Source organism: Cryptotermes secundus, unplaced genomic scaffold, assembly GCF_002891405.2.
Source record: "Cryptotermes secundus unplaced genomic scaffold, Csec_1.0 scaffold1964, whole genome shotgun sequence".
NCBI lineage: Eukaryota > Metazoa > Arthropoda > Insecta > Blattodea > Kalotermitidae > Cryptotermes > Cryptotermes secundus.
The window spans coordinates 521,601-547,470 of record NW_019731612.1 but is presented as its reverse complement, the minus strand read 5'-3'; the positions used below and the strand labels follow the sequence as shown (position 1 = coordinate 547,470).

General features: G+C 45.0%; 1 protein-coding gene across 1 annotated transcript in view; it reads right to left on the bottom strand.

Annotated features, from left to right (window-relative positions):
- Nucleotides 1-632: 632 nt before the first annotated feature.
- The window catches only part of LOC111867321 (vitellogenin), a 40,252-nt gene continuing 15,014 nt past the window's right edge, over nucleotides 633-25,870 (bottom strand). The window contains exons 10-22 of the mRNA XM_023857065.1: nucleotides 24,294-24,501; nucleotides 22,677-22,929; nucleotides 22,027-22,231; nucleotides 20,209-20,503; nucleotides 16,007-16,196; nucleotides 14,463-14,819; nucleotides 12,457-12,599; nucleotides 11,243-11,383; nucleotides 10,988-11,164; nucleotides 7,872-8,151; nucleotides 5,424-5,575; nucleotides 2,503-2,739; nucleotides 633-936 (exon numbers count right to left, since the gene is read on the bottom strand). Of these exons, the coding sequence (XP_023712833.1) occupies nucleotides 766-936; nucleotides 2,503-2,739; nucleotides 5,424-5,575; nucleotides 7,872-8,151; nucleotides 10,988-11,164; nucleotides 11,243-11,383; nucleotides 12,457-12,599; nucleotides 14,463-14,819; nucleotides 16,007-16,196; nucleotides 20,209-20,503; nucleotides 22,027-22,231; nucleotides 22,677-22,929; nucleotides 24,294-24,501 (2,809 nt within the window). The 3' untranslated portion in view covers nucleotides 633-765. The remainder of the gene's footprint in view (nucleotides 937-2,502; nucleotides 2,740-5,423; nucleotides 5,576-7,871; nucleotides 8,152-10,987; nucleotides 11,165-11,242; nucleotides 11,384-12,456; nucleotides 12,600-14,462; nucleotides 14,820-16,006; nucleotides 16,197-20,208; nucleotides 20,504-22,026; nucleotides 22,232-22,676; nucleotides 22,930-24,293; nucleotides 24,502-25,870) is intronic.

Here is a 25,870-nt window from a genome sequence, read left to right as displayed (position 1 = left end):
GTCACGAGGGGGGGGGCATAAATACAGGGACCTGGTCCTCCAGGCTGGGGGTTGGATGCAAAGCTGACGACCTTGCTCTGTTAAAAATAAATGTTGAAAAATCCAAAAACTGAACACCTGATAAAATCTGGCAGATTTTTCTAACGAAGATTATAGCTGGAAAAGGGCTGTTTTGCCAGTGGTGATGGTAATGGTGATAGACATGCTTTGCCTTAGTCACTTCAGAAGAATTCGGTCACTATGCTTCCAAGCAGGCAGAGACCGTCTTCCAAACCATCACCTAGCCATCTGTTCATGTACTCCATTCCTACCGCTTCACGTTCTGCAGTCGGTCCCCCGGGGGCCTCCACAAAACGGAAGTAGTATCCACAGACTATACCGGGAGAATTGCTACTTTAAAGGTAAAAAAATGACTTTGTATTTTCATTTATTTTAAGGAATAAGAAGGAGAAAGTTCGCAGTATGTCAACATGACTTGTGGTTACCGATGGGGGCTCCACAATTTGACTGAGCCGCCCCCCGCCCCCCCCACCCGGATCTAGTGACACATTTCATTTTGCCAACTGAAATCGGCCACCACTTCCCATTTCGATTCTAAATAACCTGTACAGCTGTTCAGTCAAACGAAACTCTCAAACACGCCATCTGCGGACAGCAACAATTTATTGTCTGGATTTATGAAACACAGCTACAGCTGAGAGATTCCTGTGAATGTTAATGTGACGCGTCAGAGTCGCGCAACATGTTGCACTAATAATTTCTTTCCTATTTCATTTGCTCACTCGCACATTCTGCCTGATCCGTGATGGCGTATGAAGAAGCGTATTCCTGGCCGTTGTGCGCCTGCGTGTCTTGTGGCTTCCTGAACTCCTTCACGGCGTGACCGTCGAAGTCACCGCAGATCCCACACAGACGCCCCCTCATGCTTCTGTCGGCCTGAAACATTGGACAACAGTTCATGACGTCTAGCTCACTTGCTTTTGTGTTCTTTGCTTACTTTGCAGCTCTTTCCATCGGTCTAGATAGAACATGACAAAAGACTGTTATATATTGTCACGTGATAGAGTGGCTATAGACGGGTTTTGGATTCCTAACTGGATTTATTGAACACTTTAACACAAAACCCGTGACTGCACTTTGCAAATCACTATTACACACAGACTAGTGTTCTCAGTCACGGTCTACACTGCGTTGCTTGGTAACGGCTTCCAACAGTGGATGATTCTGTGCTCCCGGGCTCACTTCCTCGCCTGGACATGGACCGCACAGAAAACGTCTCTTCAGTTTTTAGTGTTTGTATATTTCGGCGGTCACGTGACGACTACTGAGCCATTGCCTAGCAACGGGAATGTTTGCAGTGTCATTCCCTAGCAACGGCTGTCTCTGCTGGGGTCACATTTCTGGCTTTCAGCAGACATCCTGCTGTATTTATCTATAGCTCTGCTTCCACACGCACGGCGGAAAAGCAATACAGCTCTCCGAGTTGTAGAATTTAGAACTGGGCGCATAAATATATTTGGAAACAGAATAATCCGACATTTCAGTGTTATCACGAAAAATAAGCTGTTGTTCAGTGCAGAACAACACATCTCTTACTCATAAAGAAATGCTGCAGATTTGTACACGTGAAACCAGAACCGACGTCACGAAGCGCAGTTTGCATCGGTTGGCACAGGAAGGAGACAGCACACACACATAACTTAAGGGTGTGCAAGGCGGTTCCTCGTTTCTTACAAACTGTGTACACGTATCAGGCACTGGCATCAGAGATCGCTGACATGGGGTAGGATTGTTATGAAATTTGCTTGGACGGAGTGAGGAAACCCGTGCTACATTCTGAGCAGGAAGAGCCGTCACGATATCAGAGCCCTCTCACTTTCACGGTCTGAGAGACATTCGAGCTGGCTGGAGCATATATCTCACACGAGAAACAAGTATTTATAAGGATCTTGCAGTTCTCATGACAGTAAATATCCATATTCCGGTCTTCTGGATTAAGATACCGTGTAATCTGGTAGCTGGGTACCATTGCTCTCTTGGAACACGCTGTCGTTATTTTCCTGGGTAAAACTTGGACATATCCTGAAGAAGGAATGACTATTTTGCTCCGAAACTTTGATCCCAAGCTACAAGACTGCACGGTGTCATAACCATGATAAGAAAAGCGTAGACTTCTTGCTTGGCCTAGGGAAAATGACACATGGATTGTAGGATAATATTAAAATATTTTGTGGAAGTCTGCATTCTCAGGGTGTGAGGTGGATTGAATAGGCTTGGAATGAGGCCATGTTTGGGTAGTAATAGATTTAGAGCCCAGGTCTGCACAGCAGGAGGCCTATGTGTTACTGCTTAACATACCTGACAATCACAAAACCTAAGAAATGAACAGGCGTGTATAAGGGAGGTCATCAAGAGACAACAATAAAAACAATTCATAAAAGCCGAGGCAGTGTAAGAAAAACCGTGTCCTGATTAGGGCCAGTGTGACCGAAGGTAACTAACCATGACGAGTGTAGACGAGCCAGTGTATACAATGTGGAAGCCGTGGGCAGGCAGGGCCACGCTGATGACATGTTCAGGTGTATCCCGGGCCTGCAGATGCGCAAGGATCGCTCCCGCTTGGTCTGCGATCTGCACTACCGCATGTCCTGCGAGTTCCACGGGCTTCTCGTTTGCTGACACGTTCAGTCCGGGGCGCAGGCGCAGTATCAGGTAGTTGTCCATATTCACTTCCAGTTCCTGTAATGTAATCGGCTAGCGTTACTTGAGGAAATTCGATAGCCAGATTCTTGCAATCTGTCGACTGGCAGGCAATATGCAAAGCTTGCGCTTAGTTCCGACTTGAAAATCAAAACCCTAAAAAACCTACAAAGTTGCGTTTCTGCAATTTAGCAGTTGTGTATAATTGTTAACTGGCTATGGTCAGTTTTGGCCGAACGATCAAACATATTGTGGTTGAGGAGTTAAAGTTCATGTGTAAGTGTAACATTGATTATGTCCGGCATTTGTTGCTATCCTAAGCCACTTCTATGCAGTTCATACCTTAAAATCTTTTTATCTAAGATAGGTTAAACCTCATAAAGTTGTTTCATTCAAGTCCTTCTGCAGGTGGACTACTAAAAACTTCATAAACGAATTCAATACGTTCTTAGGCCTATTGCTCCCCCAGTTTGAGATTTATGCACAGACGAGTTTCAGTTTTCTGGACTGAACATTCTTATAATTCTGGGTGAATTACGTATGTAAATTGTGAAGCTCCTTGCTACATGGCACAGCCCATCCTACACCATGTTCCTGCCAGGTCTCCATGTTTTACTTAGCGCCTTCTCCTCTACGGGGAAGGTGGTAGCACAGTCTGTGGACGCTCTGTCATACAAGCCGAAAGCTTGCGGGTTCGATTCACGATGAGGACATTGGCATTTTCAATTCACCTAATCCTTCCAGCCGCGCTATTGCCCTGAGGTCGACTGAACCCCTAACAGAAATGAGTACCAGGAATCTTCTTGGGGGCAAAAGGCAGACGGCGCGTAAGTTTGACAAACTCACCGCCATCTGTAAGCAGATTGTCTAGAAAATCTGGGAGTCCCAACGTCTCACAGCCCTATGGGCCTCCACGGCCTATTAGATGGGCTAGCTTTACTTTTTTACTTTAATGTATAAATACAAATTTCACATATATTTAGCACCAATTTGCAGAAAAGTTCTTTGACATGTAATTGATTGACAGATACATGCTAAAAAAGTTGGCTGTGAACGAAAGCTCTTGTCCCTGAAAATGCCGTTCAGGTGTTTGTGAACAACAGTGTGAGCCACATTCCTTTTATTATTGCAGATGCTTCCACGAGAGAGAAGTAGACGATGCCATCAATGTCAGGCCAAAATAATATGTATAAATTTGTTAGGAAAAGATTTTTGCTTTGAATGTGACAGTATAGGTGTGGGAAGACGCAAATGTTCGCGTCAGCTTTGCTGTTCTGAGGGTCACTGCACTGCACTATGTAAGCATCACACCACCTGGACGTAATGTTTGCATTAATTTAAATCCTCTGTTTGTTTCAGAAACTGAGTGGAACAAGGAATGTTCCTAACAACAACGGAAGTATGCCATTGAATATAACGTTTAAGACGTGAAACCAATTGGAAAACTGCCACCAACACCGATCTGCAGACGGTGATGGCCTTCCTGTTACTTCAAAGGTTACTCTGATTCCTGCAGTCCCAAACGCACATCAGCATAACTGTGGGCTAGGCGACGTGCAAGGATGTTCTGATAGCGCGCTCGAAAGGAAACGCTGTCTCGCTATTGTCTCCAGGACTTCGGAAAGATATTGCAGTCCCCTGTCTGAATGATGAGATGCATGACCGGGACTTGAACCACGTACCTGCTAAGTGTAAGGACCTCCGGCACTCACCCAATTGGGCTTGGCCAGCTGTCGTCACCTACTGTCGACTACAGCTGATTCAGGTATTCCAAATGATGTTCATGTACATAAATCATGTGCTCGGCATGTAAAGTGTGGTAGCAGAAAGGTGTCAGATTGGTGCTCGTTCTGCCGTGGTGTTCTCTAGGCCAGGGCCGGAAACAGCTGAGACCCCGCAAGCCACACTCCTTTATCATTTTCATTTCATGCATCCTGTTGTGTTATAATAGACAGCTTCTTTATTAAAACCATCGCAACACAACAATATCAAGGTCAGTGCCAAGTTTGGTTCTGCTCCATGTTTCGGCTATTCAAAGCCATCATCAGGCAAAATACATGGCTAACATACTATATACACCACTGAACTGCAGTACTAATAAATTGGATACAATAATATTAATTATATTAAAATACTTGGCGTAAAAATACAATAAATTAGATTATATAAAACAAAAGTTATAATATATAACAAGAATAAAATTCTTCGAGTGATGTTTTACATCATCGAGAGAGTCGTTGGTTTTTGTGATTTTGCTGTGTTCCTACGGACAAATTGGAATATTCTATATTTTGCATACATATAATAAATTGTTTTGGAGGCTCGTGATGTAGATGTAGTAATATTAATGTTAATTGTTTAGTCGGTGTCTCATCTTACAAAGTATTGCCCGTTCTGTAGGGAATGTAAACAACGACTCTGTTTTATTAGTACTGCAGTTCAGTGGTGTATGTATGTTAGCCATGTATTTTGCATGATGATGGTTTTTAATAGCCGAAACATGTAGCAGTGCCAAACTAGGCACTGACCTTAATATTGTTGTGTTGTGACGGTTTTAATAAAGAAATTGCACACTCCTTTAATTACGCCAAGGCAAATTTTGTACATTGTTCAAGTCCGGTAACCTGGCAAACCAATGCTGAGTAAAGTTACTGCTCACAAACACAACGAACCTGGGATTCTGGGTTCAAATCCCCCCCCCCGAGAATGATGTATCTGTTTACCGTTTCCTGGTTATTGAGGGACCTCATGAGAACGGCGAATCGGCTGTGGCCCGAACAGTCTTTGGCAAGAAGATGCCAGCAAGAGGTGACATTGTAGTCCAACTCCACTCCGTCAAAAGTGAAGAACTTGCTCCCTCCGTGGCTGCAGTACGCTGTTAAACAAGAGACAATACAACACGCGTCGGCAGGTCACATGATTTCAGTCCTCTTCCCCTGTCACTTCCCACATTTTCGGGGTCATGAAATATTAAATACGTAATTGAAGAAATTCAGTTCATAAACTGGTTCCATATAATGATCGCAATAAGACTTCCATCCAGGGTAATATATACGTGGTAATTTATTTTATTGCCTTTACATGTGGGTCATCTTCAAAAGGCAACTGGGTCCACAAGGCACGGCGGCCACTCATTGGCCTATTGTAGCTTGCCCCGGGTGATTATGATGATGGAGAATTTGGTGGAATGAAGATTGGCAGGGGAAACCGAAGTACTCAGAGAAAACCCGCCCCAGAGCCACTTTGTCCACCACAAATCCCACTTGACCAGACCCGGGATCGAACCCGGGCCGCCGCGGTGGGAAGCCAGCGACTAACCGCTTGAGCTATGGCGCGGCCAAGGCATACGTTAAAAGGAAATGTTTTAAATTGCTTCAGAATTATAACATGTAACACAGTTTGCCCAATATTATAAAATTACCTCTAGTTGTACTAGGGAGAGTGTGTAATTACGACTCGAATTGAAGTAAACAGCTGTAATGGACGTAATACGTTTTCTATGTGCATCACTAGGTAGCAGCACAGTCCAGCTTCACGACAGTCTAGGTAACAGACGCGCATGCGTATGGTCAGAGGCTGGTAGTAGTGAAAATGACGTTTGTGCTTGAGTTTTGTACTAAGGAGAAGTGGCATTGTGAAGTGCATTTATTTTTATGGGATAAAGGAATTCACGCAAAGGATGTAAGGTATGACACTGTATCGTTTGCATTGCAGTGCATGCAGATGAGAACACGTGGCTCTTGTTTCTGCATGTGTGTAGATTCTTGTATTCTATTCATTGCCTTGCGGTTGTATGACTCGTTTAATGTTGAAGAAAGCAGTCTTCTGGGATTTGGCACCGTGTATATGTGGTGTTAACCGACGTTTCGGAGGAACGTATCGCCTCCATCTTCAGGGTAGAAGAAAAAATATATAAGAAATCTGCAAGCAAAGAGACCGTGAGAACCGGTAAAAGCTTTTACCGGTACTCTTTGCTTGCAGATTTCTTATATATTTTTTCTTCTACCCTGAAGATGGAGGCGATACGTTCCTCCGAAACGTCGGTTAACACCACATATACACGGTGCCAAATCCCAGAAGACTGCTTTCTTCATAGTCACCGCCGTGAAAGCCTCAAATCTTACATCGTTTAATGTTGTTGCATAGATCTCTGTGTAGGATTATCTACACAGTTCCCAGTAAATACCTAAGTGGGCAGGATATAAATAAAATTACAAACAAATTTTTAATTGGCAAACATCATGCGTAGGCTTATTTTATCGGAAGATAATATTAAAAGTAAATGTTACAAATTTCAGTGTGAAGTTGTGGTTGTATTCATGTGGCACAGGATTGGGTCCAGTGGTAGGTTATCAGGACTGTTCCACAGAAGTCAAGAAACTTACTGACAAGCTGAACGACTATTAGCCTTTCAAGAACGATTCCGCTAGATGGAGCCCATTCAGTCAACGGAAGCAAGTGTTTCTGTTACACACTTACAGACCTGAAACCCGACACGTATCTGTCTCGCGTGTACGGAAATGAATACAATATTTGTATATGCTGTTTTCAGGTTTCGACAGATCTGTGGTAAATAGAAACGAACCCCCCCCCAAAAAAGAGAGAGGAAATTAGTCTCAGGAAACGCTTACACCTCTTGTTTCTATTATCATCTGAGTAACTGAAGATCAGAATACGAGTATAAGGCTATTATTACGAGGCTATTATTTTATTTTGAAATGTACGTTATTTAACATCTTTTTAGCGTCTATGGTAGGATGTTAAAGGCATGGTGACTGGGGGAAAGATTGGAAGAAAATGAACGTGGCCCAGTTTGAGTCTCCCCCGTCATTTGCCTTCATGAAGTGAGGAAAACCATGAAATCCTCAACCTAGATAACCTGTTTCTTGGAGGCGATTCAAACCGAGAACTTCCCGAATGCAAGTCTATAGCGTTGCCTCGACGTGCCCATGGTGCCTGACACAACCTGCTCAGAAGTTATGCCATTCTAGGAGAGATCAAGTAACAAACGGGAGGCAATTTCATAACGGGAAGCCCAGTGTTATGATAATTACATGAGAATGTCGAGACACGAGGCGGCGGCTCGCGAGAAGTGGGTCAGAGCACCTCCGCGGACAAAGGCTTATTCGGGCATGGACTGAACTGGACTGAACTGGACTGAATGTACTCACATTCTCCTCTGATGCGCCGGGCATAGCTGACAGCTGGATTGAAGCGCAGAATTTCTGTCACCAGAGGGTTCACAGGAATACTGGAAAAGTCAGTCTTCATGGACGGAGTTCGTATCCAGGCATTGAGAGTGTTCAGGCGTGGGGATATTTCCAGTAGAGCTGTGATCGTGTTCGAGGGCGCAAACGTTCGCTTTGAATCTTCTGTGTCTGTGATGTAGGGCAGTAACCACAAGCGCAGGGAGTTGAAGTGCTGCATCATGATTGGGCCGAGACTTGTGCTCTGAGAACAAGGAACACAGTCCAGCCTGACTTCATGGAGCTGAGCCCTACTTGAGAAGCCGCCAGTTGTGCAGCTATTCAAGAACTTTCCAGCATTTTATGGAACCCGAATACTCATCTCCGTGTTCACAAGAGCCCTCCACTGGTCCCCATCCTCAGCCAAATCAATCTAGTGCACACCACCCCATCCTTTCTGTGATCCATTTTAATATTATCCACCCACCTACGTCTTGGTCTTCCTAGTGATCTCTTTCCTTCTGGCTTTCCCATCAATATCTTATACACGGTCTTCGTCTCCCACCCTCATCCTCCTTGACTTGATCATTCTAATTATACTTGGAGAAGAGTACAAGTTATGAAGCTTCTCATTATGCAGTCTTCTCCAACCTCCTGTCACTTCATCCCTCTTCAGTCCAAATATTCTCCTCAACACCCTGTTCTCAAACACCCTCAGTCTATGTTCCTCCCTTAATGTCAGAGACCAAGTTTCACACCCATACAGAACCACAGGCAAAATTACAGTTTTGTATATTCTAATTTTTACGTTTTAGACAGTAGACAAGAGACAAAAGGTTCTGGACTGAATTGTAGCAAGCATTGCCCGTTTTGGGCTCTAACCAATCTGCATTTGAAGTTCCTATGTCGGTTACTATGAAGGTTGCTGTCTCCTGCGATATGGAGATGTGCAGTCTGATAGTTTTCCGACGTTTCGGAGTTGAGCTCACTCCTTGTTTCTTCCTAATTGTCTGCTTGGCTTACATTCGACCTTTAAGATATAGGCAGTACGTTCCTCGAAAGCGTCGATAAATTTCTACCAGATTACACGGTGTCACATCCCAGGAGCTAGTACTCATGTTTTATGAACGTCAGAAGTTACGCAAAGTGGAGTGGGCTTATGGGCAACGGATGATAGGGATGTTCTGTAAAGATGTCTCAAGCTGTGAACCTGGATTCTAGCGGATCCTTGTTCCAGATTTGCTTCATTCTCGTCGTCACTCAGAGGCACGGAAAAAACGTGCGCAATTCGTGGAAATTCATCGCGAACTGAGGGGTGTAAATTCATCCCACGTCTCGTCGAAGTCTCCCTCAATTTGACCCACAGACGCTTCATCCCTGATTCATAGATAATGGGAAACATAGCCAGCTTTCCAGTTTGCCTGCAGTGTGTCAGAGAGACCTGACGTCGCGTCTCACTGCCGAATAAGTGAACTGTCCTCATAACCTGTCTTAAGGCACCCTTCCTACCACATTTGCTTTTAGTGACGAACAAGGTTAAAGTGACCGATCGGTTCTCACGGTCTCTTCGCTTGCGGATTTCTTATATTTTTCCTTCTACCCTGAAGATGGAGGCGATACGTTCGTCCCAAACGTCGGTTAACACCACATATACACGGTGCCAAATCCAAGAAGACTGCTTTCTTCCAGGTTAAAGTATATTACTCCCCAGACACAAATTAAGGATGCTGTACAGTAGCTTTTGCAGCTGAGTCGTAGCCAAGTAATCCAAAAAACAGCCTTTGTGTCCCACGACTGGCTTTTATGAAGAAGGGGCAGGAACCCGAAATATCCGAGCTGGGATTTGAGGAGTGTACCTCGTGACGAGGGTCAGGAGTTTCATTTGTTATGTGGTTAAATGAAGGAAACATCTGAAGCAATTTGAATTCTCAGATTCTGTTTCACCGCGTCTACCCAGCCGTTGCTGCAGATGCGCTCCCACATATCAACGATAGGGTTGAAATATTTTGCACACGTTTCCATCACAAAAATACGTCAGGATCTTCAGTAACTTATGCCCCCCTACATCAACTTTCCCCCTCTCATATTGCGAGGAATAAAACTGTTTCAGACCCTAAGATTTCCATGGGCATTAAAATGATGAACATGACATTTGAATGAAAGCCATTATAATCACCCTGTGTTGGATTTTGGAAACAGCAGTTCATCTCTAAATATGGCTATGAGTACAAGCTGTACAAGGACTTCTCTTGCTCTGTATCTCTGATACAGCGGTTCGAAAGTTAAGTCCCTTCTGAATGTTTTCCATCCAACCGGTTGCTACGTTACGACCTCAATTACGTCATGACGGGTGCGGGGGTGGGGATGTGACGTCATGCACTTTACTCTTACTCTCTCCCCCCCACCCTAATTTTGTTATCTTACAGGGTTTTCTTTTCCTTTGGCTCTACAGCCCCAATTTGGGCCTTTGCCTACCTCCACGAAACTCTCCGTTTCACTTCGGTTTACTCGGTAGGACTCCTTGGGCGGGTGATCAGCTCGTTGCAACACAGAAAAACCCACATACACACACAAACACTAACCATCCATGGCCTGAGTGGGATTCGAACCAACGATCCCGGTTTCCAAGCAAGCGAAGACAGTGCATGCCTTAGACCGCTCGGCTACCGTGACCGGCTCTCACAGGGTTTACAAGATCTAAATATTTGTGACGACGGTATACTAATACAATTACTCTGTTTTGGATATTATCCATTATCCTGTTACGTATTAAGTAGAAGAAAGAGGACGATGGATAATGCCCAGTAACACAATAATTGTCTTCTGTATGGGTTTAGTATCTTATTCTTTGTCTAAACCATCAGTAACCGCGTAGCAGGTCTTGGGCAGGTAACTTTGTGGAAGGGAAACTCTGACATCTCCGGTACGGTGAATTGGGTTCACATCACATGCTGAGAACCGACTTAGCAATTTCTAATGAAGCCATAATGATTGCGTTAGATCCTCACAGAGGTTCCAGACACGTACAACAAAAGCGCAGCTGTTTCTTCAGGGATCAGCAGTGTCAGAGTGATAGTCTGCTCGTGTCCTTGAATACCTACCTGTCCCTTGTAGGTTATGGTCACGTTGTACCTGTCCAGGAACATGGCATCCATTGCTGCCCGTAAGCAGTCAGGGCTGATGTCAGTCTCGGGTCCCTGGTTCCTGTCTATGCACTTGTCTGTGAGGTACTCGTCTTCTAGGGCCTCTGCCTTCAGAGCGCTGCGCCCCATCACTGTCTGCGAAACAGGAATATACGTAATATATTTTGTTCTCTCGCCCTCGCTGACAGAACCCGGGAACTCATAGCCGTGTACCTGCAGCGAGAATTGGTGTTCCGCAGTGTCGCTGCTGTACAGCAAGTCCGCGTGAATCTCGGATGTGATGTTGGCTCGGATGACGTTCTCGAGCTTCAGTACTGGGATGGCTGATGCCACGAGGATAGATGTGAAGCCCACCTGCGGCACAAGGGATGGTTCCTCAGCCCTTTTGGAGTTTGAAACAGCCGTAAACAACAGACACTCTAGAAAGTATGCTGTACCGAAACATATTTTTGAAAGTGATTCTGAATTTCAGGTACAGAGTATACGTATTTTTAAAATCCACTACTGAAATCTTAAATATTAAAATAAAAGTGAAGGTGTCCTTGCGCCTAAACAGGACGCCATGAAGACGTCGGAACGTCGCTAGGTAATATTTAACTACTACCAAAAATTCGCAGGAATTTCAAGTACACATCATTGTAAACGGATTTATACACAAATACTTCAGCCAAATTACTTTAAAAATTCAGCAACATTCATACTACGATATTAACCTTGACAGAGTGACACTTGTGCTCCAAATGGTATTTATAGAGGAAATGTTTCTTGGAAACCTGTCTTTTGAAATGGATCTGGTCAAAAATACCCCCCCCCCCCTTCCAATTCTTTTCCATGCCGCATTAGATCAACAATGGGCATTGCCTATTTCATAACTGCGTTACTAAGCAACAAAGACATTTATTTTAGTCTCTGTTTTACCAGTTAGAACAGTCGGCGAGTCTGTGTTTGGCCCCCAAAAACAAGCACAAACACTTCACAAATTTCACTAACAATCCTAGCAATTGTGTCTACATTACCGCCATACGCCGGAAGTTTTGCATATACACGCTGAGTATCTGCATCAGTTTCTGAGTACAGATTCTCAGCCTTTCACCCAGTTCCCAGTGGGTGCCGGGTGCAAGGAGCGGACGGCATGTGAAGAAAGCCACTTGCCTGCCCCCCACCCCCTATATAAACATACTGCCTTAACTGCTGTAAACATTTCAGCAAAACTACAGCGTAGTGTATCTCCAACAGACTGATCGAAAGCATTCATGGGTGTTAATTACTTATCAAGTAGGGCTTCTGCGCCATTTGCCTCAAAAACAACGTTTTTGCGCATACGCAAGAATTAAGAACGGATGTTTACAGCACATATGCAACAGCATTTTACTCGTAATTTGGAGGAAGCTCTGAACCCTAGCGGAAACAGCTGTTCCTGGCGTTACCTGCCACTTCTCTTCTTTCAAAAAGAGTCCAAAGCGACGAACTTTGCCGCTGCGCCCTGCTGCGTATGTCCACAATGTTGACAGCTTCCTCGATTGAGTTCCATTTATGGCCATGTTCAGACTCACCACATAGGCATCCCCACCTGAAACAGTGAGAATTCGGCTTCCTTGATCCGAAAAGAGGGACACGCGGTGGCGTAGTTGGTTGAGCCACTATGCTACAAGCCGCAAGGTCACGGGTTCGTTTCCCAATGAGGTCATTCGATTTTTCGATTGATCTAATCCTTCCAGCCGCACTATGACCCCGGAATCGACTCAGCCTCTTAACAGAAATGACTAACAGGCGGTTGGCGCGTAAGACTGACAACCTCACCTCAATTTGTGAGCCGATTTTCTAGAAAATGTGGGAGCCTCGACGTCTCATAACTGTATGGGCCTCAGTGGCCTGTTGCAGGGATAGCTTTACCTTTTTATTTCATCGGAAAAGAGTAGAAAACCAGTTGCAATTTTGTGGCTAGGTATAGGAGCAGTTCTCTGACGCATGCTGCTGTCAGCCATTGTCACAGATCTGACTAACAATTCGTGCGAAGTTCTGAAAAACAACTTTACATTTATCTCTTTAATTGTTTCTTGCATCCTGTTGTGTATTTAATCAATATTAGAGTCAATTTTACCGACCACACAACATATTTTTATTATTATTACACTACATGTTTCGACCTCAAGAGGTCATCCTCAGGTGTACGAACACAGCTGTATAATTACACGCAATCACATTCGTCTTCTCACTTATTCGATCCTGTATCTTATTCAGGCCCACGCTCAATAATATATCAAGCTCCTCTCACAAAACATGAGTTAAAATATTATTCTAAATGTCAAAAGTTAAAATTTAAGTTTAAAATTTAAAATTTGTGAATCGAATTTCAATTCAGATCACTGGTTATGCTTTCACGTTCACTTNTTTTGACATTTAGAATAATATTTTAACTTGTGTATTGTGAGAGGAGCTTGATATATTATTGAGCGTGGGCCTGAATAAGATACAGGATCGAATAAGTGAAAAGACGAATGTGATTGCGTGTAATTATACAGCTGTGTTCGTACACCTGAGGATGACCTCTTGAGGTCGAAACATGTAGTGTAATAATAATAAAAATATGTTGTGTGGTCGGTAAAATTGACTCCAATATTACCTTTATCTCGTTAAGAATATATACAACGGCAACGAATGTTCAGACAACCGAAGAAGATAGGCGATGCTACAGACATGTTATACGTGTATAACTTATTGTTAATGTTTTGCTGTTGGTGCTTTTGTGTTAGAACAAGAAAAATCTAATTTTAATGGTGGACGCAGCGAATGTTTAAAAATGAAACGAAACTCCAAGTTCATAGCTCAAACTGAATTTGTAAGCACAAGAATGTGAAGCCAAGCTCATGTCAATTTGTCCCACTCGCGGTTTTGGAATTTAATCTGAACACTTCGGAACTTTCTCATTTGAAACGTGAAGATCTCGGCCAGTTATTTACATCGGTAAACAAGAGGAAAACGAAATATTAACATGGGTCGTGTGGCATTTATTGTGAAGTGAAGAATATAGGTTCCTGGAACCCTTGTGACGTAATTCAGCGGACTGATCACTCAAGAAATGCCGTTACAATGAAGCTGCTTCACATTATAACTATTATACAAGACTGAAACCGCATAATAGAACATGTACTCAGTACCGAAGAGTCAGTCCACAGTTTCGTTTCCTTTCCGTCGTTGTACTCGTAGTTCTGGCCTTTTTTTCCCTTTAAAAGTAAGTGCATGCCATTTGGAATTGAATTATATTGGGCAAGAGCGGAAACCATTTTCTTTGTACCAACGCATAGACTGTCAGTGGGGTCAAGCCAGCTTCAGTGCAAAGGACAGTGCGGGCTCTGTCACCGTAGCTGAAGCGGCCTGAGCCATGCCCTGATTTTCCTTTTAACTTTACATATGAATTACTTCCAGTACTTACCGTACAATCCGTCCAGAATTTTGACGAGTAAATACTTATAAGGACTTCTGTTTACTTGTAGGGAGAAAGGTTTTATAACGGATACGTTGAAGGACCCACGGTAGTCGTCATCGTCTCTCGCTACGACCATGTTAGGGACACTCGTGTGTTCGGCACTTTGCTGTTCTGTTGTGGCCTCGGCATTTGTAGCGGCTGTTGTCTCCGTGATGTCTGGGCTCGCAGTCGTGGCGCGCGCGCGATTCCAGAACCAGAAATATAGCTGTCTGGGTGGGGTGGGCGCCTCCGTGGTCACGGCGCTCTGTTGCACGGACGATCTGTTGAGCTCTTCAAGAAGCACCGAAGTCTGGTTGCCACTCTCTGAAACAGTTCGAACTCCGAGTGGACAGCCATTTCAAGCCGCAAGGATTTATGGTTACTGGGATGGCCATGCAAGTTAACTAGATGCTCCATTAGGAAACTCGAACCTGCGGTGTCGACTACAAAGCGACATCTTGAATTTTAAGATGAGGGATTATTGGCCCCACTTTCAGCCGTTACAACTGTCTCTCACAGTTCTTCACCTGTGAGAGACAGTTGAGTCAGAATGTGGTACCTGTCTCCTCTGCGCCAACATAGTTGCGCCACAGCAAGTTCCTCGACGGCCTGGGTTCGAGCCCAGGTCAGTCAATGTGGAATTTTGATGGACATGGCACTGGAGCACGTTTTCTCCGAGTACTTCGGTTGCCCCTGACAATTCTCATTCCACCGACTGCTCCACATTCATCATCATCTATCACCCGGGGCTGGTACAGTAGGCCAATGAGTGGCCGGCGTACCCAGTGGACTCAGTCTCACCCCGCCCCAGGTTAATTCGCTCGCTCTCCCACCAGACGAATAGAGACGCTGTGTTCCTCCGAGACGCCGTTTGCTGTGCTGTGTACTTTACCAGAAAATGCACTTCTTCAGTAAGAAATTGTTAATGTACTCTTATAAACATTGGTTCAAGTTCCAGCGACGTGTTGCTGACTGCTAGCCGAAACAAAACGCGCCTCGGGAAGCGGTCGAACTGAACTAATGTCTCTTTATTTGTACGCGTTACGTTTAGTGGAAATTGCCTCTAAATGCAGTCATTCAGCGGCCCCATTTACGAACGTTTTACACCCAAGATCAAATTTACAAATGAAAGGTACAGAAACCCCCTTCTCTGAGTCAACAACATTCCTTCTTCGTATCCGTAAGTCCCAAGGTTCGAATCTCTGCCTGAACAATAACTACCGACATTGACGCTTTCCATAGTAGCTCCTGGCGGATGCCATGCCACGAGACCGATTCCTTATACGCTGTTTCCGCCATTCAAAGTCATTCTGTCTTTTAAACGTATACACGTCCAGTAACTTCAAAAGAAACATCGTTACATTACCCAAGGATGAGCCCTTTCTTACGGATTTTTCAATTCAAGAAAAAGAGTGATAATTAGAGTCTGGAATAAACAATTCTGATTTCCTTGCACAGGTTTGGTCATTTCTTTCAGTAAATTACTCGAATGGTAAAGCTGGGGTACTTACCGAGCCTAAGCTCAAAATTAACGGAATGCAGTCCATCGAGTTGCACGGCGATGGAGCTGGCTTCAAGCGAAGGCCACATCATGGCGTGTCCCAAGATGTTGACCCCGTTCCTGAGCCACGCAAGTGGCGTAAGGATAGGCCCCTCTGTCGTGTAGTTGACGTTTACATTTGGTATCACCGAATTCCATTTCTAAAGCACAGCCAAGAACACACGCACAAGTCACAACCTCACTCAGTGCCACTTCACATTGATTCAGCGTCATTAAATCCGTGAACTGGATTCGAAACAAATATTGTCACGTGTCCGGGGTCCCGTGACGAATAATAACGGGTTGTGTATTGGATGATTGGATTTATTGGCACTTCTTCACAACTACAACCAATTATAACAGCTCAAACTCTCTTACGAAAGCCGAATGATTGAACTCTCATAAAGTGAACTGAACTCTCCTCTTGTAAGTTCGAGGTGAACCGAATATAGTTCAGCATCTCGAAGAATTCGTACGTAACTCCATCTATTCGTTGCCGCGGGAACGTGCTTACCGAACCGTTAGCTAGCAATGGACTATTCCGCGTCTTCCGTTGCCCCGGGAACGTGTGTTAGTTTCGTGGCGAGCCGTTGACTAGCAGTGGACAATTCCGGCTTTCAGGCGTCATATGTTTGTAATGCCTGTTTATGTCCACTGAGTTACATACATATTGCATTAAGATTGTTCCTCTGATGTGGAATTAGGAACAGCAGACATTATACTGCTGGGAAAATTTTTCCACTGTTCCCTGCGTTACTCGCGTCATCTCAGAATGCATACACGCGATACTTTGTAATTTTATCGGTCGAATTCTGAGCTGCAGACACGAGAACCGAGCCTAGCAGACGAGTATCCATTCGTATCCGATCCATTCGTCTAGCGCTTGTCTTTATTTCTGTACACAGAGAGTGCTTCTGTTTGTTTCTTTCTTTCTTCAAACTTCGACCAGTTTTTGAAAGACGGCAGAGGGCCTCTCTGGGGAGGGTGTAGGCATTGAAAATGGGCAGTAGGAACCCGAGTGGGGGGGGGGCGGTGTCAGTTTCACGGGTAAGACGGATTTCATTATTCTTCGATACTCAGGGACCAACAGTGGTTCTCCATGCGAAACTCGAGTTTGACAGACTTCAATGTTGCTTTTTATTCAGTGAAAACCCGTGACCCGCCGAGCAGCAGTCGACTTCAGACGGACCGTAACCTCCCTAGCTACACAACTGTCGGAAACAGGATCATGGATGAGACGACGCAATGAAGACAACAATCTCGGAGCAATAGAGTCTGAATATCGAAAGCCGAAACGTCGGACAGCTGCACTCGTAACTGTACTTGGGTCTCACCTGACGAGAAGACACTGTCTGATTTGTAGGTCCTCTTTGAGTTGCAGTAAAGGAGCCTAAGGCCGCACCATAGCCCAAGCGGTTAGTCGCTGGCTTCCCACTGCGGTGGTCCGGGTTCGATCCCGGGTCTGGTCAGGTGGGATTTGTTGTGGACAAAGTGGCACTGGGGCGGGTTTTCTCCGAGTACTTGGTTTCCCCTGACAATCTTCATTCCACCAAATTCTCCATCATCATAATCACCCGGGGCAGGCTACAATAGGCCAATCAGTGGCCGCCGTGCCGAGTGTACCCACTTAGACTCCCCCCCCCCACTAACCGAATTAAGAAAAAAGCGGCCTAAGAAACTGCGGTTTGGCAGAGGAAGATAAAATCTGTTAGATCAATTGAAGTAATTGTTACGTGACCTCAGCTAAATGAGTAGAGACAGAATCCTGAGAAAGTGAGTTGTGAAACCAGGGGCCGTGTCAGGAACGAAGCAATTCAATGAGCTTGGAACAGAGCATGTCACAGACTTGTATAAACGCATAAGTTAGCATTTTGCAATTGCTCTATTCCTTCCAGCCGCACTATGGCACTGGAATTGACTTAGCCTGTAACACAAATAAGTATCATGGATCTTCCTGGGGGCAAGGGACTGCCCCCCGGAGCGCAAGGCTGACAGCCTCACCGCCATCTGTGAGCCGATTGTTTAAACATGTGGGAGCCTCGACGTCTCACAACCCTATGTGCCTCCACGGCCTGTTACAGGGATAGCTTTACCTTTACGAAGATCTAATGTTGGTACGGTATGAGAAGGATAATTTTCTTCCAGATTCCCACAACGTTTCGATTAGATGGAAAATTCTGTCCACCGGGTATTTAACGAACAACGGCCGCGAAGCAAACACGGAACCACGTCCGTTGCTAGGCAGCAGATTCTTAATAAACAAGAATAGATAACCGCTGCTAGGGAACGGTTCGGTAAACATCCTCCGCGGCAACGGATATACAGGCAGCAGAGGAATGGTGTTGTCTGCGCGGGTCGTGCCGAGGAGTTGTAAGGAAGACAACTGGGTAACCAAATCAATTGTATGCGGAGGCTGTGGAGAAAAGAATCAGTTTGAATGGAGCCGCCCTTCAGAGAGGATTTGAGCGCAGAAGCTGGAGAATCTCTGAAAGCTGTTACCAGGTAACGGCTGATGAAGACACAGCAAGCTGGAAAAGACTTAGCGTGTGCTGTGGTGATTTATAAAGTGTGGAGATTAGTGATGGCTCCGTAATTACGTGTAGTATGCATAAGTGGTCAGTATATCCAATATCCAATCACAAACCCCGTCGGGAGTCACATTAACACGTGCCAATATCGACTTTTATTGACCTAAACTAAACTTCAAATCCCAGTTGTTATTTGTATAACGTTTCATATATGACCCAATATTGGCCAAAATAGCTTGAATCATATCCTGAAAGTAACGTTAGTGAGTAAAGTTCGTGTGACGGTGTATACAGAGCGAGAAACAGGATCAGGACATAGAACTTAGGAAGTTAGCGCTGAGACCGCGAGTTTATGAATGCCATTTGAGTCGGGAACAACTGCCACAGCGGTGATAGGGATGTATTTTGTGGTTCATATATCTGATTGGTGGAATTTTCAAGGAATATAAGCTTTGCAAACTTCGTGTATTTACCCACTATTGGCCTGTCTAGTTCAGTTACCTATGTGGATGCAACTATTTCGGATCATCGTTTAGATTTCGGCGTAATATTTGAACCGCTGTCCGGGCGCTCTTCATTAACCAGAAACTTTATAAAAATGCAAGTAAAATAGGGCAGTATGTCAGGGGCTTATGGGCTTCAAGAAAGTCTGTGATCCAGTCAGGAGGAAATGTACAAAAGTCTCAAGGACTATGCAAGAAACGGCGATAAGAATATGTCGAAACGTCTGTAAGGTCCACGTTTGTCTCATTGATGTTTTGTTCGGAAAGGTCTGAAAGAATAAGAGGCCGTACCGATCTTGGCTTTGGAACGTACAAATTGGAAAACTCAAGAAAGGCAGTAGCAAACTAGAATTGAACTGGGGACATTAGCTTCCGGTTTTCGTTAGTGATAACTAAATACATGTTTATGTTTCGTCATCAGAATGCAGGATAGCATCGTAATATAATATTAAAATTAATACTAACTAATAATATAATATATTTTCTTTGCAAATGTGGTGAAGCTGAAATTCGCGACGGAATTAGGAGCATTTTAAATTCAGATAATTTTGAAAACAGGCGGAGAATGTCTGAAAGCAAGTTGCGCTGTGTACCCTTTATCATCTCATACTGGCTATACAGTCCTTCGTTGGACCTTTGCCGTTTCTTCAGTTACATGATTCTATATGCAGTCGGTTTGGACGGGAGATCAGCCCGTCGCAAGGCCGGCCTACAGACAGACACCCATGCCTCGAGTGGGATTCGAACCCACGGTCCCAGCGTTCGAGCGAGCGAAGACAGTTCATGCCTTAGACCGCGCGGCCACTGCCACTGAGCACATTCTCACTGTAGGATGGTTACATCAAGGAGAATAAGATGGACGGAGCAACCGGCACGCATTGGAGGGCTAAGAAATCCGTATGGAGCAGTAGTATGAACACAAGTAGACAAGAGACAGGTTGGAAGACCCAGGAGAAGATGGGATTATAACTTTTAAATGGGTCATGAAGGGATACGATAGGAGTAGGAAGTGCATTTTTGAGCATTTTGGGGGTGAGGACAGGCCCTAGTGGCGGGTATCGTGTGCGAGTGGTCACTTGCTGGGCTGAGGAGCGAGGGTCAGTGTTGGAAAGTGCCCCATTACGTCAGTCGGGATGTCCGACCTGTGTGCTTCTCCTTGTGTGCACGACTGAGGCCGACTCCCTCCGGGAGGCTATCGTGAAGTCCAGGATGTTGTGTTGCGACGTGAAGGGCTTGCTCGAGTGCTGAAATATGAAGCTGCCATCTTCAGCTTGAGCCGTCTCAAGAGCCAGTTGCATGGCGCCGGTTTCGGAAAGGCCGGCTCTGATTCCTGTTGATGGAATTCGGATGACGGTGACCCCGTGGGATGCGGCCATGTGCACAGTTTCGTCCCATGCGCTGTGGAAACTCAGTTCGGAGAACATGGCACATGTGTACCTGGCAAATAAAACAAGAGACTGGGAATTGTGCATGTTAAGATTCTGACTCGATTATCACTGCTAGTAATATTGCGAAGTATAGAACCGTTGCTAAGCGGTGACGCTGGAAACAGCGACCGTTGATATGCAACGACTCTGTAAACACGTTCCCTTGAACCACAACAATGGAGCTGTATTTTCTACGTGGTCCGTGCCTAGAGGTTATAAGCGAGACGAGGTTTGGAGCTTAGTTCATCCCTTGTGGAGGCGGGTTCGAATACCCCAACCGTAGCCGTGCGAGTCATAGGAAGCGACGGAAGGGGAACCCAGTGCCTGGAGGTATAACTGGGCCACTCTGGCCCTTGGGGATATAAATGCAGGGACATGACCCTCTAGGTTGGGGGAGTCTCGGATCTGAGACAGTAAAATATGGTCAAGACTCCCCAGGGACTCGAACACGAGAATGACTACCCTGGCGAGGAGCAGCAGCAATTGTAAACAACAGACCCGACCTCTCGTCAGAGAGGATGTTATATAAGGACTATAACCGCAGTTGTTGAGCTGAAAAAATATTGGTCGTGGGTCTGAAGGGGCTTGGCGCCAAGACGAACTGATTGGCGAAAAACCGCCAGTCGTAAAGTGACTCTGACTCTGACTTTGATTCCGACCTTAGTTCAGTTGAGAGTGAATCCTGTACGGGAGTCTGTGAAGAGAGGACTTGAGTCGGAGGCAGAGGAATAGCCACTGTGGAAGCCGTTACCAGGAAACGTCTAGTAACATACTGAGAACACTAGACTGTGCTCTAGAGAACTGTAAATGGTGGATATAGCGATAGTGTTATAATAATTCGTAGTTAGGGCCTGTGAGTGGTCAATAAATGTATTTACCAATCCAAACCTCGCCTATAGTCACACGTACGAAGTGACAATATATTAAATAAGCACCATATGGACAGTTACAATGATAAGCAACTATCATCATGTCATGTGTTGTATTCAGAAAGTACTGCTTTTAGACAAAACTAGCACCATTTTTACATATTAGTGTTTATGTTGTGTTGCTCCTTGTGTTTCCCACACTTCAGAAGTTTTCTTGTTTCAACTCGGTCTGCTAGAGCTGTCACGTGAGCCTGCTGTATGCACAAACGTAAGCAAGCCTCTCACAGGCCTCGAAAGAAGAAAATAATGAAACAAGAAGTTCTGTGAAGAACTAATCGCCTACTTTCTCATGATACCACAAAGACCAAGAATGCTTCTATTGGTTGCCGCAGAAACGTGTTTATGAAGCAGTTGCCTGGAAACGATAGGGCGAAGACCCAACAAGACCAGCTCATAAACTTACTTTTCCAAAATAGGGAATGTAAGTTAAATTCTTTGTGAACAATAAATTGTAATCATTAGGATCTGAGGCCTCACAAACTACAACAACGATTCAAACATTATTTGGACTAGACCAATAGACAGAGGCGGTAACTGAATGTACAGTGTGACGTGTGGACCTGGGCCACTTGACTCTGTGCAAACAGAAGGAAAGTCCACTCACATCATGTCCACATCCATGAGGAATGTCTTGTGTTCGATACTCATGTTAGCCCTTCCTTCGAGACGGACTGCCCATGGGACTGAGAGCTGGAAGTTCACTGGAATGCCGAGTTCGGTAACGACCGCAGTCCTCATTTCATTCTTGTTCACCTTCTGGTAATGGAACTCCCTTCCGGTCTCCATCTGCTCCAGCAACTTCCTTCCGGCTGGAATGCAAATTGCCATTCTGTGTACTGATATAGAGCAGGAATTGAGTGTGGGTTGCCACTCACTCGCGAGACAGAATCTGAGTTGCGGGTGCAAGTGTCTAGAAACAAACTAACGAGAGGTTCGGATGTCACGTGATTATACAAGTGATAAGCCCTACAGGAAATAACAAAAAAAAAAATACCCCAATGGATATTGATGGAAAGATGTTTTGGAAAGCGGGCCTTTGGAAGACCGAGAATAAGATGGAAGGATGATACATTAAAACACGTCTAAGTTACGAGGTTTCACCTGGTTGTACAGGATCAGGTTTGATTCACATTCAAGGCTTATTTGGTGATGGTTATGAACATGTGTGTCCCATAATGATGCGAGTTTTGTCGAGAGGCCGAGCATGTCAGTGTACATGTGTTGTGAACGTCTAGTCCGTCAGCTGTAATTTACCTTTAGCTAATTCGGCCGGCAGCTCGCTGTCGAAAGGAAAGACAAGCTCCGCCATTTTGCCGAACTGCACACGGATGTCTCCTTCGAGCTTGGGCAGGGACCTCGGAGCGATGTTGAGGGCCTCTCGTAGCCATTTGGTGCTCCTTTTCAGGTTCTGGATGGCGGGCCTGGCTTGTGTGACGTCAGCGCTGGGATAGATCAGCTCTCGGAGCATGGTCAGGAACTTCTCTGGACCGGATACGAAAACGTCTCCCTGGCCACATCACATGCGTTATGTACTTCCGGTTCCGGCAGGAATACCAACTTGCATTCCATATTTTCTCTGACAAAACTCTCAGAATTTACAGTATAAAGCAAAGAAGTGCTTTCCACACACGTGTCGGAGTACGAGTGCGGAACCCGTTACCACCAACCATTACTAGTTAAAAATAGAAATCCCATCTAAAAACTATTATTACATTCTAAGAAATAGGTAAAATCCTGAATCGAAGTTGGAAGACCTGCTGAACAGTTGTATCCCCCCCCCATAGGAACTACATCCCCGTTGCATAACGATTGAATTTATTCTGTTGATTCCAGCCAACAATGGGTAGCCCTTGCATTGATCGCACTTTTTTCTTTACTGCTAGTGGGGTGGGACTAAGTCCCTTGTACTGCGGCCACTTCTGGCCTGTTGTACCAGCCCCAGATGATAGGTGAGGGTGATTGTGGAGCAATTGGTGGAATGAAGATTGGCAGGGGAAACCGAAGTACTCGGAGAAAACCTGCCTCAGCGCCACTTGTCCACCACAAATCCCACTTGACCAGACCCGGGATTGAACCCGGGCCGCCGCTGTGGGAAGCCAGCGACTAACTGCTTGAGCTATGGCGCGGCCCTTTGATCGCGCTTACTGTGAGTGATCACTGCCTTACAAGTAGAAATTTCGCAAGCAGTGAAGCAAAATACAGGGAAATATGCAAAGGACTCAGTGAGTGGAGATGACCCTGTGAGCTGTGTTTCGGGGAATAACATTTCATCTGCAAAGCCGCCAGTTGCTGTCTGCCCTCTGCTGACAGTGCCAGAATATCTCGGCACATGCACAACAGAATCTGCGAAGTACACGTAAATGGGAATGTTTCCTCGGTGCACAGAGAACTGTGACAAGCGGCAAGAGGCAGAGGACAGAAGTTTGCAGGAAGTTAATGTGGCCACTCTGCTAATCACAAAAAAATATTGTAGTATAGAAGGTTCAGAGGGGTTGAAGTAATTTAAATTTGTGGTGTGCAGACTGCTATACGATTTTGTGTGACGGCAATGGACTTCATGGTTCTATAAAAGAATGTTCTAATTGGTGGAATAGAAAGGCCTAGCGGGACTGATTGTCCAATCTGTCTACGCTTCCAGGTAATCTGACAGACCACGTGGTCCACTTACGTTAAAATAATATTGATTGACGCACTGGAGAAAGAATCCATAATTTCTTGAAAGTATGTGACGTACTTTATTATGTACGTACAGAGAGATAGACAGACAGGCGGGAAAATGTATACATTATATGCACAAACCTAAGTTTCGTTGAAGAGAAATTGTGAACTTGAGTTCTGTGGCAACTTAGAGAAGACGGAGTTTGCACTCACTTGAAACGCAACCCACGACACACCGCCGAGCCGCTGAGTGAAGCGGCAGTAGAAGTTGGTGGCGTCCAGACTTGTCTCATGCGACAGCTGAATGGAGACGACATCTTGCAAGTCGCTGACCACCCTGGACCACAGGAAGTTATGCGGCATATGCAGTCCCAGCGGCACGGGTTTCACGAGAGCTAGCGCCATGCCCGCATACCTGGATCTGAGCATAACAACCGTTTCATTAGGCAACAACTGCCAGCCTTAAACGGTGGAGATGAAACTGAAACTTACTCAGGGGCTCACAAATCAGTTACTACCTTCAAAGAAATTTGATCATTGCTAGGCAACGACTCAGTATACACGTTCCAGCGAACACTCAACTGTAGGAGCTGTGTTCTCTGTAGACCACAACAATTCTGACACAGAAGAGGTGTTTTCTATATGGTCAGTGCCATGCCTACTGCTAGGCATCGGAGCTGCAAATACGTATCCCTAATAGAAGGTGTTTTCCATGTGGTCCGTGCGGCGGCTATAAAAACAGAGTATTTTTGTAACTAAGCTAGATTAGAAAGTGAGAACTGGAGAATTGGGTTGAGTTCTGGAGGGTCGGCAGTCCAAGGTGATTGAGGAAGATTTCATAGTAACTTCAAGTGATAATTCCTGTGATAAATCCCTTGTTAGGAAATGGGTAGCGTGTCCTAGTGATTTGTGAAGTGTTTAGAGAGGCGAGAACGCTATAATTGATTGTGATTACGAGAGATTCTAAACGAAGTTGTTAATAAATATATTCATCCAATCCACAACCCGTTAATACTAGTCACGGAACCCCGGACACGTGATATTATTCACAAAGAGAAAACATCACTCATTCTTATTTTGAGCCGGTTTAATGGAGTCCCACATGTTCAAAGCCAATTCCTATTGCTTTTCCCCCAGTCTGCGCCTAATTTTCCTGCAAATCTGTCGACCGAAGATGTATATCGATCTGTCAGCTCAATCGGAGCCTTACATATACCGTCCATCTTCTCCCCTGTCATGTAGCAGCCCTAACAACGTTAAATTGTGTCCTTCAGGTCCTGCAAATGGTTTGAAACTTCTTGCCTAGCTACACGGGATCAAATTTTCCGAGAGGAATTCAATCCAAAGAGCTGTGTAATTTCGTAGCTTTGTCCGCCTTCAGGCTAATTACAGCAGCATGATCCACACTATCCTGAAAATGTTCTTCCTCCACTGAAATCAGGGACCAAGTTCCACGCATTTCAAAGCAACAGGGCAACTGCATGCCCTAAATTACAATTGTTTCATCTTTCAGCTTTTAGAGAGAGCGTGCGGTCAGTGAAGATTGTGAGGTGAAGGATACCAAGGATTTATAAGGGAGGAACACAGACTGAGAGTGTTGAGGAGAACATTTGGTCCGCAGAGAGATGAGGTGACGGGAGGTTGCAGAAAACTGCATAATGAGGAGCTTCATAACTTGTACTCTTCTCAAAGTACAATTAGAATCACAAAGTCATGGAGGATAAGATGGGCAAGGTATGTAGTACGAATGGGAAAGAAGATGAATGCATCGAGGATATTGGTGGGAAAGC